The sequence below is a fragment of the Numida meleagris genome, chromosome 5 (genome assembly GCF_002078875.1).
Source record: "Numida meleagris isolate 19003 breed g44 Domestic line chromosome 5, NumMel1.0, whole genome shotgun sequence".
NCBI classification, from domain to species: domain Eukaryota; kingdom Metazoa; phylum Chordata; class Aves; order Galliformes; family Numididae; genus Numida; species Numida meleagris.
In genome coordinates, this window is record NC_034413.1 from 58,678,578 (window position 1) to 58,694,733 (window position 16,156).

At 40.1% G+C, this 16,156-nt stretch overlaps 2 protein-coding genes across 3 annotated transcripts in view; one reads left to right on the forward strand and one right to left on the reverse strand.

Moving 5' to 3' along the window:
- The window catches only part of LOC110399220, a 585,449-nt gene that overhangs the window by 543,626 nt on the left and 25,667 nt on the right, over positions 1–16,156 (forward strand). The gene's annotated exons all lie outside the window — the stretch shown is intronic.
- Positions 9,255–16,156, reverse strand: part of CNTNAP5 (contactin associated protein like 5) — a 274,310-nt gene continuing 267,408 nt past the window's right edge. The window contains exon 25 of the mRNA XM_021397542.1: positions 9,255–15,852. Within this exon, the coding sequence (XP_021253217.1) occupies positions 15,656–15,852 (197 nt within the window). The 3' untranslated portion in view covers positions 9,255–15,655. The remainder of the gene's footprint in view (positions 15,853–16,156) is intronic.

A 16,156-nucleotide genomic window follows, 5' to 3' on the forward strand; every position in this document is an offset into this window, starting at 1 on the left:
TTTTGGGCTTGATTTGTTTCTGAGTCGCATTAAATTTCATCGGGATTTTAATGATGTAAATGCAGAGCTCTCAAGGTGATCTAGTCCTTAATAGTTACTGGTGAATTTGGCCCACACCTTGCATTAGTTAACTGTCCCATAAAGATGCTAATGAGGTGAAAGGTAAGTAGGTAATTCTTTGCTATCATAATTCCATTGAACTGTAAAGGAATTTATTGTGGCGCAATTTGTTTTTTTTCTGAATAGCTTGGTCTGTAGTGCAAACTGGAGGAAAGACCTTTTCATTGGGCAGAGAAAGTGGAGGCATCAATTTAGCAAGAGAGGTTATTTATATCTAAAAATAAGTGTAAATATAAAGAATGCAAATATAAATATGTAAAACTCAAACACACTGTTTCTAGAAAAGTAATTTTCAAGTACTTTGAATGGGAGGAAGCTGTGAAAACATGAAGATGCTGGAAGAGCTGAGCTGGACTGTTGGACTGTTTCTGCCTAATAATGGGAAAGCCACAGGAGCAATACAGCTGGGGAAAGGAGAGCTGCCTCAGATTGAGAAGAGACCTGTGACCTGTTGCAGCCATTGGAAAAATTCCTGCTGATTACTGAGGGACTTTGACTCAGGTACTGATGAACTGCCCAAAGGCTCCTGAAGCGCATGCGTAGTGATCTGGTGCAGTGGGGAGGAAGGCAGGGGACAGCTTAGAGCTGAAATGTCAGCCAGTCCTGAAAGCCCAGGTGTGTCTTTCGACAAGCAGTCAGCTTCACTGTTCCACCTGCATGTCAATAGCTGCAGCCTGTATCAGGTGAACATTAGCTGTAAAATCCAACTGCTCACTATTTTTTAACTATGTTGATTTCTTTTCCTTCACTGTCTCTTTAAGCCTTAGCAATGTGCCTCAGAGAAATCTGCCTTCTGGCAGTTCTCCCTTGAAATGTGTTTCTTTGTCCATAAGGTGCAGATGCTCAGCAGCACCTTGTTTTCCTTTCCTCTCAGCTTTTTCCACGGAAGAATGTACTGCATTCTTGAGATAATAGTAAGAAACTTCATGCTTCAGGCTTTGATGTTACAGAAAATCATTTTTTTCATTATTTGGCTTTTGCTCCTTGCCCTTACTGTAAAGCTTTAAATTGTGTTGGAATTCACCATGCAAATTGTGACACTTAGTTACATTTATGTGCTGACAATTGAGCTAAGGGTGAAATCTGGCTTGTTAAATATTGGCATCTGGAGCCTTTGTAGATGGTTTGGGACATACTACCTCAACTCAGTCTTCAACTCCAGAAGGAGACTAGTCTCTCAAAAGTCCTCTGTTTGTCAACTGTGTGTTTGTGTCAAGTATTGCAAAGGATGGGAACTGAACCTCTAGATTATGTGCCTCTGTCTGAAGCTGAGTCACATCCTGGTCGAACAGTCAGGATAGATTTCAACCTCATGTTCTTGTCTTAAACTTGCCAAGAAGAGAAGGTCAGTGTCTTACCTTAGAAAGACACTGAATTCTATTTAACAATTAGATGGGCTCTGTGCTGGCTCTTCTATCCATGTTTGACAAGCAGAGGTACCCCATCAACTTTTCAGTAGACATAAGACCTTTCTAGTCCTGTCACTGTAATTATGAGGCTACAAATGGTGTGAGTTTGTTTGGTCTCTTAGTCAGGTACATCAATAATTCTCATGAGAAAGAAGCAGTGAGAGAGCATGAATAGGAGATCTCCACTTTCAAAATGCATGCGTAGTATGAGCTTCTATACAGGAAAGCCAATTGTTTTCTAATTATGCTTAATGTCACTAAACTGCAAAGAGTAGCACTGATAACTACATTGATGCTTTTGCATATTCAGCATCAGGCTTTTTGGTGGTGCTGAGCATCCAAAAGCCTTTGGAAACAAGTGATACATTTGTGTGATTCTCACCATCTATTGTAACCAAGCTGTTTAAATTAATGTCATACTGAAACTTTAAATTTAGACACCTCTGAATACCGATGGAAGTTGTTCTGATCCAAGTCCTTGAGGCTGAACATTTCTTTTTTATCCTATTTCTGGATCCTGTACCACAGCATCTGCAGCGTAGTTTTCGTATATGTCTGGAGCCAAGGGCAAGCCTGCTGCATCTTTGCATTTTACCAGCCCACAAGTTAGCTGTTCACAGTATTTCTCTAGAGATGTTTTCCTGTCATAGACTGAATGAAAGGACCAAAAGACATTCAGCAACAGAAGTTCTATTAGGAGACAAGCAAACACTGACAAGTGTTTGGCACAAGGTTGTCAGTGTCAGTAGATGAGCTGACGTCACGGAGGTTTGGGTCCCATATGCATAAAATCTCAGAAATATTCAGTCAGTCACCAGTCTTTTGAATAGATTTTGGTGTTTTATGAGATCTCTACCAAGTCCAACGTGCATTTAAATCTAATTAATTCCCTACCAGGGAACAAAACCCTTTGCTGATTAGTTTACATTAATGCATCGATAGGCTGGGCCTGAAACATAATCCTTACTTAGAAAATCCACTTTGAATATGGCTCCAGGTATAGAAACCACTTCCTTAGTACATATACACAGTGCTTCTGTGAATGTTTCCCATGCAGGGAAGTGCATGGTAATGTGTGGTTTCCACAGGAGTTCTCCCAAACTGATCATTACTGGGTAGATACGGGTGGATCTGGAGAAAGAGCGGCTGAAGCAAATCTAGTTGAGCCTTCTTATTTATTTTTCATTTTGAACATAATATTTATATATTGCCCAATTTGTGGCCTTTTGTCACCTGCACATATTGGTGGATTATAACGCCTTCACTAATTAGCCTCGTTATTGCCATCATAAGAAGAGTTCTCAATTTCTTTTTGCACTTACAATCCCAGGTTTCACCAAAACAGCCCACCAGAGTCAGACTTTCCTTTCACATCCTTGTACCTGGAATCAGCAGCACAGCACATGGGTCACGGTCCCAAATGCACTGGATTTATAGGTATTTAGTGCCAGTCAGCAAGGTGGATTTGGGATTTTAAACATTGCATTGGGTGAGAAGCAGGAAGCATTGCATCGCTTTTTTTTTTTTTTTTTTTTGCCTTATCAAACCCTGGTTCTCCTACTGTGTAGGAAGAAACCTTATTCCATGGAAATAGGGATCAAAGGGGTTTCACTGCATAAGAAATAGAAACCTAAGCCAGACATGGGCATATAAATATAAATATATGTTTGTGTATTTATATATATATATGTATATATATATATGCATATACATATATAAAAACACATATGTGTGTATAAACATGTATGTGTATTTGCAAACAAATGTATATAAATATATATGTGTATATATGTATATATACAGAAAACCTCTCTTCTCTCTTAGATGTGCCACCTGGGGACATGGTTTGTGGGCATGGTAGGGGTGGGTTGGTGGTTGGATGGGATGATTTTAATGTCTTTTCTAACCTATGGTTAGATTCTATGGTTCTATGCACAACCAGAGGAACTGCCTGTAAGGCACAGCCTCATCCTTGGTTACACCTGGTGTGTAATGGGATTTTTTTTAACAGATATATGTAAAATCTTACTTGTAGAACTTTTGCATAAGGCTCAAGTAAATCTGTAAATCCTATCCATGGAAGACAGCGCATGTGTATGGGTTCAGATTTGCCCTGGAGCAGAAGAGTCTCATGCTCCTGCCTCCCAGTGTGACTGTTTACCATAGTTTAAAATGACTGAGGGAAATCATTAGGGAAACTGTTCCTGGTGGTTTCACTCCTCCACAAAATTCAGGTGAGGGGTGACCATAAAGAACAGTAGGTCCTAGCCAGGACCAATGGTGGGATCCAGAATTAAATATATATATAATATATATAGCAAGTTCCTCAACAGTCAGTAAGGAAACAAATTAGTCAGTCCATCTCCAGCAGTTGTCTGGTCAGGGAGGCACCAGCTCCTAAGGTCACCGCCTAGCACCAATGTCCATATGGAAGTAAAACATCCATCATATGTTTCATTTGTTTGCTATCAGTTGTATTCCTACCCAAAGTCCAGTATTCTGCTGAAGTGCCCAGTTGTTCATTGAGGAAAAATGCCTCACTTTAACTGAATCAGCTTGCAAGCAGATCGTTAGTTTAGTCTATTGAAGCTGAACAATTTCATGCTGAATCCTTCATTTGCTGTACAGGAACTTGTTACCTTTCCTACACTGATCATTCATTTTGAATGCATGCTCTTTCCATCAGATCTAGCTCATTTCCTGATCTGTCCCGTCTATCACTCTTCATATTACTGCAAAATATGTAACACAAAATATCCACGTGAGCTGTTTGCAGTGAACTCTAAATCATAGTGTTGGTTCCTTGCTGCTGGGGCATGGTTCGCAGTAAGGCTTGGCCCCCAGCACTGCATCACTTTGGTGATGTTTCGTTAGGAAAGAGTGCAGGGAGTAAAATAAATGTAGAGAAGGAAAAACAGTCCTGCAGATTGACACCGCAGAGGGCAAAATTCTAAGAAAAAGTTCTTATCTGACTACCTTCTGTGATTGTATAGGGTTAAAAACATGGCGTGCAAGAAAAGCTGTAAGGGAAGTGGGGTTGGAGTGTCTGAAAAAGATGAGAACTGAAGAGTGTGGTGGAGCTGGAGGGGTATGTTAGCTGTTAGAGAAGAAAGGCTGCTGCATGACAGCAGGGGACCATGCTGTTCTTTCTGTTCCCTTGGGAACTGGACAAGATGTGATGGGCTCAAATTGAGGCAAAGGCTGTTTAACTTAGGTTTTGAGAATGAGAGAGCAGTAGTCTTAAGAAGAGTTAAATACAGACATCATTGGCGTGAAAGGGCTGCAGGAACAACATGACCTTGTGCAGTTGCTTTTTATGACTTCTTGCTGGGCTAACAGGTGTAGAAAAATAAGCATTGACTGCAGCAGCCTAGTACTCATGCTATGGGGAAAAAGCAAGCAAATACCAGAGCTACCTACAGCAAGGCTCTCCTGCATTTTTCTCAGCAGTTTTTACTTAATGGCGTTTGCCTATGTACATTTTGCATAGGGGCTTTGGATGAAGCAACGAAACTTTAACATAAAGCACTTGTGTATAGGAACCATTAGGGCACGGCCTGAGCCAGTGATTGAGCACCTGGTGAGGGGGTGTAGCCGGCCCTGGGAGCACAGGTGCAAGCAATTCACTGGTGTGACCCAGGGCTCACCCCCCCTCCCTAACCTCATTTAAGGGCTGGCAGCTGTAAGGGAACTCTTTCTGCTTGGAGATTGAGTCCTTTAGAGTGTTTGGTAAGCATGGAGCCTTGGAAAGGGGTAAGCAAATTCCTTCTTTATTACTGGATTGTGACTGCTACCTTTCTTGGGTAATATCAAATTGGTTTAGAGCAACTGTATCTGCTGCCTCCTCTCCTTACAATTTGATACTCACTTAGCTGCTGTGAGGGAGATGTGTGGTTTTTTTTGTTTTTTGTTTTTTTCTTTCTGCATGAAAGAAAGACAGCAGGTGCAAGGGAGGCTGATGACAATGGTATTGTATTGTGTTCTCTCTTAGACATGCTAACTATCCATAAACTGCAATTAACAATGTTCTATCAGACCATCAACTAGATACATGCATTTCCATTAAGTCAGTGCAATTGTTTAAGGTGATCTCCTAAATAAAGTCTTCAGTTCATTGTGAGAGTTTGGGGAAAAAAGGCATGGGTATGTGGGAGGACTAAAGAAGCCAACAAAGGTGTCAAAAAAGAAAGCTGCTTCTTTCAGAAAAAGAAATCAAGTCACACTGACACTTCTAGGCTATAAACCATGCAAAGTTAATTTCCAAGGGCTGGATTACAACTAAAACTGTAGGAATCGGCTTTGTAAAGTTGCTGTTCCCACTGTACTAGCCATGCTGATTCTAGGACTCTACAGTATTGGTCTTTCTTGTCTTTTTTTTTCCTGAGACAGTTTCTGCAAATCATGAGCTCTATAAGCCTCTCCTCTCACTCCCATCAGGAGCAGTAGGACACCAGGAGGGTGCTGCTGGGTAGGATGGCTGTTGTGCCTAAGTGTGTTGCATGGCTGGCTGTAGACTGGGACACCTTTAGTAGGTTGTAGCATCCTGTGAGATGGACTGTAGCAGAACACCAACATTTGTACTGCAAAGCTATACTGACAGCACAGCTTCATGCAGGACTGCAAACAGTTGTTAACCCCTCATTTTCTGGTCAGCAGTTGTAGCAGAAATGCTAAGTCATGGCTTGAAGCAGTGATTGAGCACCTGGTGGGAAGGCAGGGCCAACCCAGGGGAGCTCAGGTGCATGCAATGCACCTGAGTGACCAGAAGGGGTGGAGCCAGGATCCACCCCTTCCCAGACCTCATTTAAGGACTGGCAGTGGAGGCAAGGGTATTTTGCTGGGGATCCCTGAGTACCTGAGGCCTTCCAAGGATAAGCAGATTCTTTCCTTTGTTTCTGTGCCCACAGCTGTTGCACTTGGGCATATCCTCACTTGCTGCAGCCTGGGACTCTGTTACTCTGCTACCATTGCTGTGCTTTCCATCATGTTACAGCATTACAGTAGTCCACCCAGAAACGAAGCGTGGTGGAATAAAATAAATAATAATATTCTTTGAGAAGTTCCTAAGATAATGAGCTCATCTCTAATATAGAAATCTGACTGATTGAAACATAAAATGTGTAAGTATTGAAAACTTAGGATGGAGACTGTAACAAATTCAAGCCTGTAAAGCTCTTGAAAAAAATCCTCATTGTAGTTAATTAGGATTTGCTGTTTTTCTACCTTTAAACCAGTGTTTACTGGTTCATGGTGATGGTATTGAAGGCTGTGACTTCCAAAGGTGAGTAAGCGATCTGTGTGCTTAGTTTCTATGTGATAAATAAGTAGTGAGACTGAAAGCCTGATGCCAAGGCAGAACCCTGAGAGTGAGCCAGCTCCAGTTTCACACCCTGGGGATGGGTGTGATGGTGGCAGTGTGTGAGTGCAAATTGCTCAGTGTGTTTCTTGCACGCATGGGCACATGGATGCAGCAGGACGCATGTGGCAGGCTGGGGAGAGTGTATGTGCATGAGTACCTGGAAGGCTATGGAGCTATGCCCACACATTTTTCTAACCAGAACTAAACCACGGCTCCAGATGTGACTTTTAACCCCTTACACATCTGTGCTTTTTTTATGCTCCAGGGAGGTGTCACAAACCTGCATTAATGACTTATGTCAGGGATGTGGGTGATGATCAAATGTCCTATGACAATAACTTTTAGCAATAGCTGAAATCAATAAATCTTAAGTTGAAGATACTTCAGCTTTTATTAACATCCAGTGAGATCTTTTGGCTTAGAGTTAACATGTAAATCCTGGAAATTAGTTTTCCCATAATCACCACTTTCTTTAATGTCCATTCATCTATAAGATAAAATAAAAACACGGCAGGAGGCATTTGTCTTCCACACAAAATCATACAAAAAGTCTCTTTTTATTAAATATACATTATTTACAGTTTAAGTCTTTCTTCTGTACAACAGTAACCATAGAAAACAAAAGAAGCTAAGGCTAAATTTTCTCAATCCCCGAACAGTGTATTAAGACATATTACATTGTCTACAAAACTGACTTGGACTGAGGCAACGTCCTGTGGAATTCTCTTTAGAAAACCAGATAGTGAAAGGGGAATATCCTAAATCTCCATTTTGCTTTTTACTGTAACTGAGAGACTCTTGCATTACCCTTTGACAGACCATTAAAAGAAAAAAGTCCTTTTTTTTAATTTGCTCTACTACAGAAATGAGCAGTACTCTGAGAGATTTGCTTAACATAATTTAGGTAGAACAAAGTAAAATGAATGATGAAGGGTTCCTCTCCAGAAGGACCAATTTTTTATTAATAAAAGTATTTAATCTCTGCTAGCTTTCAGCCTGCAACGCTTGCTGTTTTCCATTTTTTTCACTTTTTTAGGGTGCGTTCATTTTTCAAGTAGGTTACAGTTCATCACAGTGCACCCAGATGTGCATTCCATTAAGCTCCATAAAATCCTCTTTGAGTCAGTGTGGGCTCCCAGGCTGGCTGACAGCAGACCACCCTTCCCCCTACACACATTTCTGGAAACTCCTGAAGGTGACTTAGGCCATGTCATGGGCTTAAGTGGAGCTGAAGATCATTGCCTTATCCTGAGTTTTAGCCACAGTTCTGCTAGAAGACACACGTAATTGCAGTGAATGCAACTCTTGTTGACAGCAGTAGGGGATGATGAATATAAGGTCCTGACTTGAATTCATATATGTCAAGCTCAGTTTGCAGGAGATCATCACTGCCCTTGCCTAGGGCAACCTAAGGCTAAATTCATCTGTGATATATCTGCGTTGACCTCAACAGGATTACAACCAGGTCTGAAGCTGGCTATGTTTCTCTCACAAAGTCAGTTTCAAAGCAGTATTCGAGCATGGATTATGACGTTTAGCTGCTTGCTATCATTTAGGTATAATGGTCTATGTCAAATATTTCTTTTGCAAAACTCACAGATTTTCATGGCTGGATGCCTGAAAAAAGAAAAACGGGGGAAAAAAACCCTGCTTGCTCTCTTAACCTCTGTCTGAAAGTTTGTGGAGCGGGCTCAGGTGTCTGAGCACTCCTCTGTATTGTGAGTAGCATCCAAGGCTGCAGCTCACTGCATCTAAGCTTTACCTCAGTTTTCTTTCTTAATGATAGGTATGCTCAGCATTGGCAGTAATGCCAAAACATGCCAGGGAACAGTGTGCCTAAATGATACAAGATGAAATTGTAACAGGCTGTGGCATGCAAAAGCCAGTAAATAATTTCTCATGCAGAAATTGCATCAGATGGATTTTCATTAGGGTTGGGGGAGTGAAATCCACAAAAAGAAGAATGACTGGCATATCAAGAAGCAAATGGTGCTGGGATGCAATCAGTAATTTTAGAAAAAAGCTGTCACACGCATCTGAGGTGAGAGGGGGATGGGGAAGAGGAGAGTCTCTAAGTAAACACTGTACCCAATGTTTCAGTAAATGTTACTATTATTTGAGGGAGGATGTGATCCTTCTTCTCTGATGTATCTGGGAGAACGCCAGTGATTTTACTAGGGAGATTCAGTTAATTACCAGCTAGAAGTTTGAAATTCTCTCCCATGACTGAAGCACATCACTAAGACTTTGCGGATCACCAGGAAAACTAGGGCTATGTTTTGGGCAGCTAACTGTTCATCCATTCCATAGTAAAGCCTAACTGGAAAAAACATTTAGGCCCCCCCCCCCCCCCCCCACCCCCCCAAATCCACCTGAGGATTACCATGCATGAGTTCCAACAGCTTTACCTTTCTGAGAGCATTTCCCTCATTCACTGTCTCGCTGCAATTGTAATTTGGCAAGGTAATGTCCCCATTTGCTCTTACAGGTCACCATCCCTAGGTGACTACAGCTCATGGTGGAGTACAGTCTCATAGCTGAATATCTGGCTGATATTTTGAGAATCATGTCATTTCTTCAAATTCTGTTTTCTGTGACTGCCAGGAGAAAAATAATAACCTTAGTTAGCACAATAACTTGAGTTCTTCTGTCTCCTACCACCAATTCAATAGCCCCCCATGTTAAAGAAAAAAGGAGAGGGAGAAAAATAAATCAGGTGAACTAGATATGGAGCAGCTGTCAACAGAAATTGTTGCCTTAATCCTTCCTTAGCTTGGCTTGTAGACTCACTCAGTACATTACAAACAACGAATAACAAGCTTACAAATTACAATAGTTCAGCAGTGCTTTTTTTTCCCAGTTTTTGTCAAGAAACAAAAGATCACAAAAATAAGTACTGATACATAGAAATATCCAAACTCCTATAGGCATGGCTCAAAATAAACAACCAAAGGGAGGAAAAAAGCTATTTCAGACCCCAAAGAAGAGCGTTTTTAGAAGTTTCATGTACAAAAGGAGCACAGAGAAGGGGACTTGCACTGAAAGGGGACGTGGAGAACTTTTCATTGGAGAAGGAAGCACAGCAAGTTCAGATCCAAAAGAAACAAATTATGCTTTGAAACTGCATGGCTGAGAGAGTAACTTGTCAAGAAAACCTCAAGGGGCACGGTACAACTCTAACTGTAGTCAACCAAGAGGCCTCCCACCAACCTCAAAGAGCTCTGGATAAGGCCTTTGTTTTGGCAGGAATGTAGCTGTACTGCTTGGTTTGTTTGATAAGTAAGCATTGCAAAACTGCATGAAAGCTTTGAAACAGCACTTGTCTCAGAGATCCTCACAAGCTCTCAGCTTCTACTCAACTCTTTTACACAGCATTGCTTTTTGAAAAATCATAATAAAAGACACTATGTCTGTGAAAAGCTACCAGTGCAAAACAATACTTGAAATTCATCTTCAGTGTAAGCTTAGTGTAGGTGAAGACAAGAAACAACAATGGCAGGAGATGGCAGAGTCTGAAGGAGTCAAATCCTGCTTCCTCTTAGGCTCTGCTATCCAGGGGTGAAGGATGTACTTCAACCAGTTGGCTTACTCTAATAGAAAGGAAGGCTGATTTTGTTCTGAAGATGGGATTTTTCAAGGGTTTGTCTTGTTTAGAAGTTGAAGATTCTGGATGGATGCTTACTGTAACGTGAAAAGCCAACAGGTATCAGTAATATATCTGCTTGGGGCTAGCAGATAACAGATGTGACAGGAAGGAGACTTGCATCTGTGCTGCAGCTGCACTGAAAATCTAGTTTATTTCAAATGACACCAGGCATACAGGGGTAGAAAGGCATCTTAGGTGACCTGATATAGCTTTAGATTATGAAATGTGAAGATCTGTTTATGCTTATGCTATTTGTCAAAGCTCCCATGCTAATCGATGGATTCTAGGTCTTGAATAGATTGGAGAAAGATCTGTTTTCTCTGAACTCCATGGATTACTGGCAGGATGGCCACTGACTCAAAAGGGTGCTCTGACACATGACTTTGATGTATTCAACTATAAGCAGACAGATGCGTTTCCTAGCCAGAGATGCCTAGTGTGATTTTAGATACTAGGAGGATCCTTTCCCAGTCCCAGCTGGCACCTCTGAAAGAAACATGTTTCTTTAAGCCTTGTGCAGATGTGTCTACTGGAGCTGCAAGGATATTTCAAGATCCCTTTATATAGGCAAATACTGCTATAAGTAGCTAGCCTACTGCCAGGATCCTGCTCTCTCTATGATCAATAGAGAAATATTCACCTCTAGAGCCTGATCTTTCACCTTAAAGTATGTCTAGATATTTGCTGTCCTCACTGACTTAATGACAAGTGTGAAACAAGTAGCCTGTAAAAACAAATGCCAACCGAAACAAAATGAAAAGACTCAAAGACAGTCTTCAAGTTCTTCATGGTCTAGGGCTCAGTCCTACACTAAGCAAAATCAATGTCGGACATCATTATGAGAAGATTCATATCCCCCCAGTCTAGCAAAACCATGTATTGATTGTTCCTCACCAAATGTGTGTCAGCTAAATGCTAATATAGGCAAACATCTAATTAAAGTAATGTTTTGGCTGACACTGTAAAAACCTAGGAATTGATAAATAGGATGGGTTCAGTCTGGCTAGATCAAGTTAGAACAAAGAAGAGATGATACATCTCATCTTTGATTTTTTTTTTTGGCCATTTATTTTAATGTAAGTGTTAGGGGACTGAATCTTAGCACAGCTCTAAATGGCTTTTTTTTTTCTGAAGCTTCTTGCACCCAAATGAGAATCCTGGCTTAGCCAGTGTGAGTTAAAAGCCTGTCTCCTGCCTGGGTTTGTTCTCACTGTAGTGCCCTGCCATGCCAAGAAAAAAGGAGAGGAAAAAAAAAAGGTGTATATGTTAAAAATGCACTCCAAACACTTGCAGTCTTTTCTCCCGTAAGTGAATAAGGACAGTGGAAAAAACTTACTGCAAAATTACACTGGTGGCTTACTTGGACTAATGCTTTATTTCTAGAAGAGAAATGGGGCCCAATCTTCAAAGGAACTTAAATGCCCTGTAGTATTTAAAACATCTCACAGCAAAGCAGATGTGCAAGGCGTGGCTATTATGGGCAAAGTTGAGTTGTTTCTGGGAAATAGGAATTTGCAGTGCCTAAGTCTCAATCTCAGTATTTGGTAGCCTAAAAATCCCTAGAAGAAATTATTTTTCAGAGGTGACATAACTGTAGAAGGAAAAAAGGGACTTGGGATCCTTCTAATTGCCCCTTCCATTCTCTATGGAACTTTTCTTAGGGAAAAGAACAAAAAACATTCCAGAACAGAAACCCTCCAAAAACCTTTAGTGCCCTTTGGTTTTATGTTAGAAGACGACCTGACTTTGTATATGTAAAAAGTACTTCATGTTTACTGAAAACTGTTACCTAGAATGATAGTTAAAAGAGAACAGGGAAGAACCCCCACCCCCCTGGTTTAAGGCCCTTTTAATGAGAATACTACAAGTGATTTGCAATAGATAGGGGAAAGAAGATCTAATTTGAACTATGGAAAATGAAGGCAATTTTAACATAGGGAGGTTTTTGAAAACTTGTATTTATTTATTTTCTCTAATTTTTATTGCCACTAACTGGAACTAAAGTAAACCAATGATGCCCTTCACTAAAGAAAGCACTGCAACAAAATAAATAAGCAACTGAAATAGTGTAAGAGTTTACCTTTATATAGTAGTTTTTAGCTATTTTTTTAGTTAGAAGAATATTAACAACCTGATTTAAAAGCAGGATCTTATATGCACACCTCTACAAAAGTGCTCTTTTATCCAGCCCTGTAGCATATAAACATTGACACTCATTACATCCATAGGTACAGATGCATGTGTTTCTTTATACTTGTGCATGCATTTATGTATGTGCAGTTTGTTCTTTTTACAGAAGCACACTGATATAGCAAAATGCTTCAAGTTTTACCAGCCTGGACTATAATGAATGAGGAAAAGGAAAATAAATATAGAAGACACACTGTTTTGCCAGTCTGTGCTTGCACGTAACATACTACTTACACCTCTCCCAGAATTGAGCCACTGAACAGTATCTGAAACGTTTGCAGCAACATCAGTATCTACATTTGGTGATGGGAACTTGATCCTCCTTGAGAAATCTAAGCATCCTGCGGAATCAGGTTCTGAGATGCTGAAAGTGATTTAAGTCACTTGAAAAATGAGAGGACTGTGCTCCATTGCTTAGTCTGCATTCTATAGCTACTCCACTGTGTTTTGCGCTCTGTAGTTGTATATTGTAGTACTTTTATTCCTACAACCTAGCATGCAGCAAAACACAAGGATGATTTGTGTCTTTCTGAACAGAGACTGTTTTGGAGGGGGGGGAACAAAAATTCACTTATGCACTTTCCCCTCCTTCCTATTCCATTCTTTGTAAAGCCAATTAAGTACATTAGGTTGTCAGAGTTGGCTCAGACAGGGGTCACTTCAAATAAAATGACTCAAACATGGGAGCAGGTGCCCATGTGCTTGCTTATTCCTTCCCTCATGTGAAAAACCGTTCAGCTTTACCTAGGGAAAGGAAGGAGAAAAGAATTGCTTTGCCAGGCTTTCATAGTGGAAGATAAAGCAACATAAGGAGAACACAGCTAATGACTCCATCATTACACATCTCACCATGCCCAAACACTCTCAAGTAATTGTATACCATACAAACATCCAGCATGAGCCAGAAAGTCTGTTGCCAACCCTAGTCAAGGAAGAAGGGAACCAGTTCTAATTTCAGCATAGCCAGCTTTGTAAAATTGCTTGGTTAGTCTTCTGGTTGTGAGGCCGGTGTCATGTACTCCTCTTTGTGTAAGAACAGTATCATTCCAAGATTGCTTTCTTTTCACTGGATTCTACTTCTCATCAAGGGAAGTGATAAATAATCATCACTTCCAACCTGTCCTTTATTTTTTCCTTTGTCTGACCCCTCCTCCCATCACAAAGCATCCTGTAAAATACCTCTGTGACCAATGCACTGCCTGGGAAATAAAGCACCTGTTGTTTGTCTAATTTCATCAATAATTTGCTATTGATCATTACTTCACACAAAAATTCTTTGATTTTAATTGATGTGAAAATAATCAGTATGTGGACACCCTAGGATGACTCCAGAATGATGTAGGGGACAAAGAAAGAGATCCAGCTGTACAGTAATTCTCCTGACTAAATTCTCATCCAAAGAATACAGCAATAAGTAGGATTCTTTTTTTCTTAGCTGTTGAATTGATCCAACTCCAGTGAGAAACTTGCAAGTCTGACAGTAAATTTTAAATACTCTTCAGCAGCCCTGTGAAGAAAATATGTTACACAGATGCAAGCAAGGTGTGAAAAACCTCACCCTGGAGGGACCTCTCAGTTCCCTAGCCTTACAGCATCTATGAATGAAAAGAAGATTTTTTTTTTTTCAGGCTCATAGTACAACTATGCAGCACAATTAAAATGGGCAGGATTTGAGCCTTCAGTATTGTTCCCAATCTGTAAAGGACAGAAGACTTTAATCTTCACTACTGTTTCTCTTAATTGAAGCAGTTGGGATTTTTTTCACAGATTTCATAGGCTTGATTAAATATTAACCTTCTTAGACATAATATTAAATCTCTGTTATTTAGCTTTGGAGTGGTTATTCCAGTTTCTACAAAGAAATATCACTCAATCTTTCATGCAGTTTTTGCAGGGTTTTTTGAGCACTTGGAATTATTTCTTCTAATTATTATTTTTATCTTAATAACTGGCATATCGTGTTTAAGATTAACTACTTCTAATTTTCCTCTCGTATATTTTATTTGCCTCAGTGGCAACAGTGTTTAACCTCAGCACATGATAATCCTCCATATGTCATGAACATATGCTGCATTTATAACATTTCAGACAAATATAGTGCACCTAAGTCCTAGCAGCTTCCTAAAACCCTTGGAGATTCAAGCTACTATTTTCCATGCTTCAGCTAGAGATATGCTAGAGTATGTTGGGTCTACAAAGCCAGCCTTATGAGATGGAGGTGAAAGAAGTGTATGGGAATGATATTCATTGTTGATACATACACTGTTGGAAAAGAAATGGTAAGCCTAAAAGTTACAGTAAAAGGACAGGAGGTTGGGGGAAGGAGCTTAATGAGAAAGACAGTTTTATTTTTCATTACCTCATACCAGTTTCTCAACTGGTATAAATTAATGTAACACCAAAATCAATGCATATGTCTATTCATATCATTTGAGATTTTTTCTGGTTCTTTATGATTGTTGTAAATGAGCCTGTAAAATAAGTCAGGTGGTTTGGTTTCATTTTTTCCCTTTCTCCTGTCCCACTATCTGTAGAGCTATGTACTCAGCTACTTTACATAGCCCAGCTCTATTGTAAATGTGGTGAATTAACTGGTTCCAGAGGGGGAAAAAAACACAACAAACACAAAAGTAGGGACTTGGAAACATCCAGGAAGTCATGGCAGAAACCAGGTGCATGTGTGGATCTTATTTTGTTTAGAGTGGGGTAACAGGTCTCTTGAGCTGCAGAAGTAAACTGTGATTGCCAGGTTGTTGTGCAGAGAATGAGGCACTGTGATTGTTGTCAGTGTTTCTTTTGCAGGGTGATCTTTCTCAAATGAAAAAGAAAGAAAGCAAAAAAAAAAAAGGATTTTTTTTTTTAAAAAAAAAGGGCAGGGGAAGAAGGAAGGAAGTTCAGGGGAGTAAGAGTAAAAAGAAATTGCATTGTCCATCATATGAAATATTCTCGTTTGCACTCGCTCACTGTGTTCTGCAAGTCAATGTCAGCTTTAAAAGAGCTCTCAAGATTTTCTGGGTATTCCTTCTCCTTTGTCTGGCTACTTCGATGTGCCTGTTTGTGCTGATAGAGGAATCTGCTCATGATGGCGATGATGCAAAAGATGATGAATATCACAACTGCTATTACACCTGAAGAGAGGTTAAAAAAAAAAAAGGGAAGGATAGAAAGGGTAAAATACAAAACACAGACTCAATTAGGTCAAAAATACATTACAAGTGCATATCAGTTAGAGGATATGATAGTTCATCTTAGTTTGTACACAGTCATCTGTCTCTCCCATGCTCTTCTTGATCATCTTTATTTCTATTTTAGTCTCTTTTGGTGACACAGGTAGTGAGCACTGATATAACTGACCTTCTAATTTGGAACAAATTCTGACTTCACTGGAAGCAAAGTTGGATCATGTGTTTGTTTATATATATAAAAAAAAAA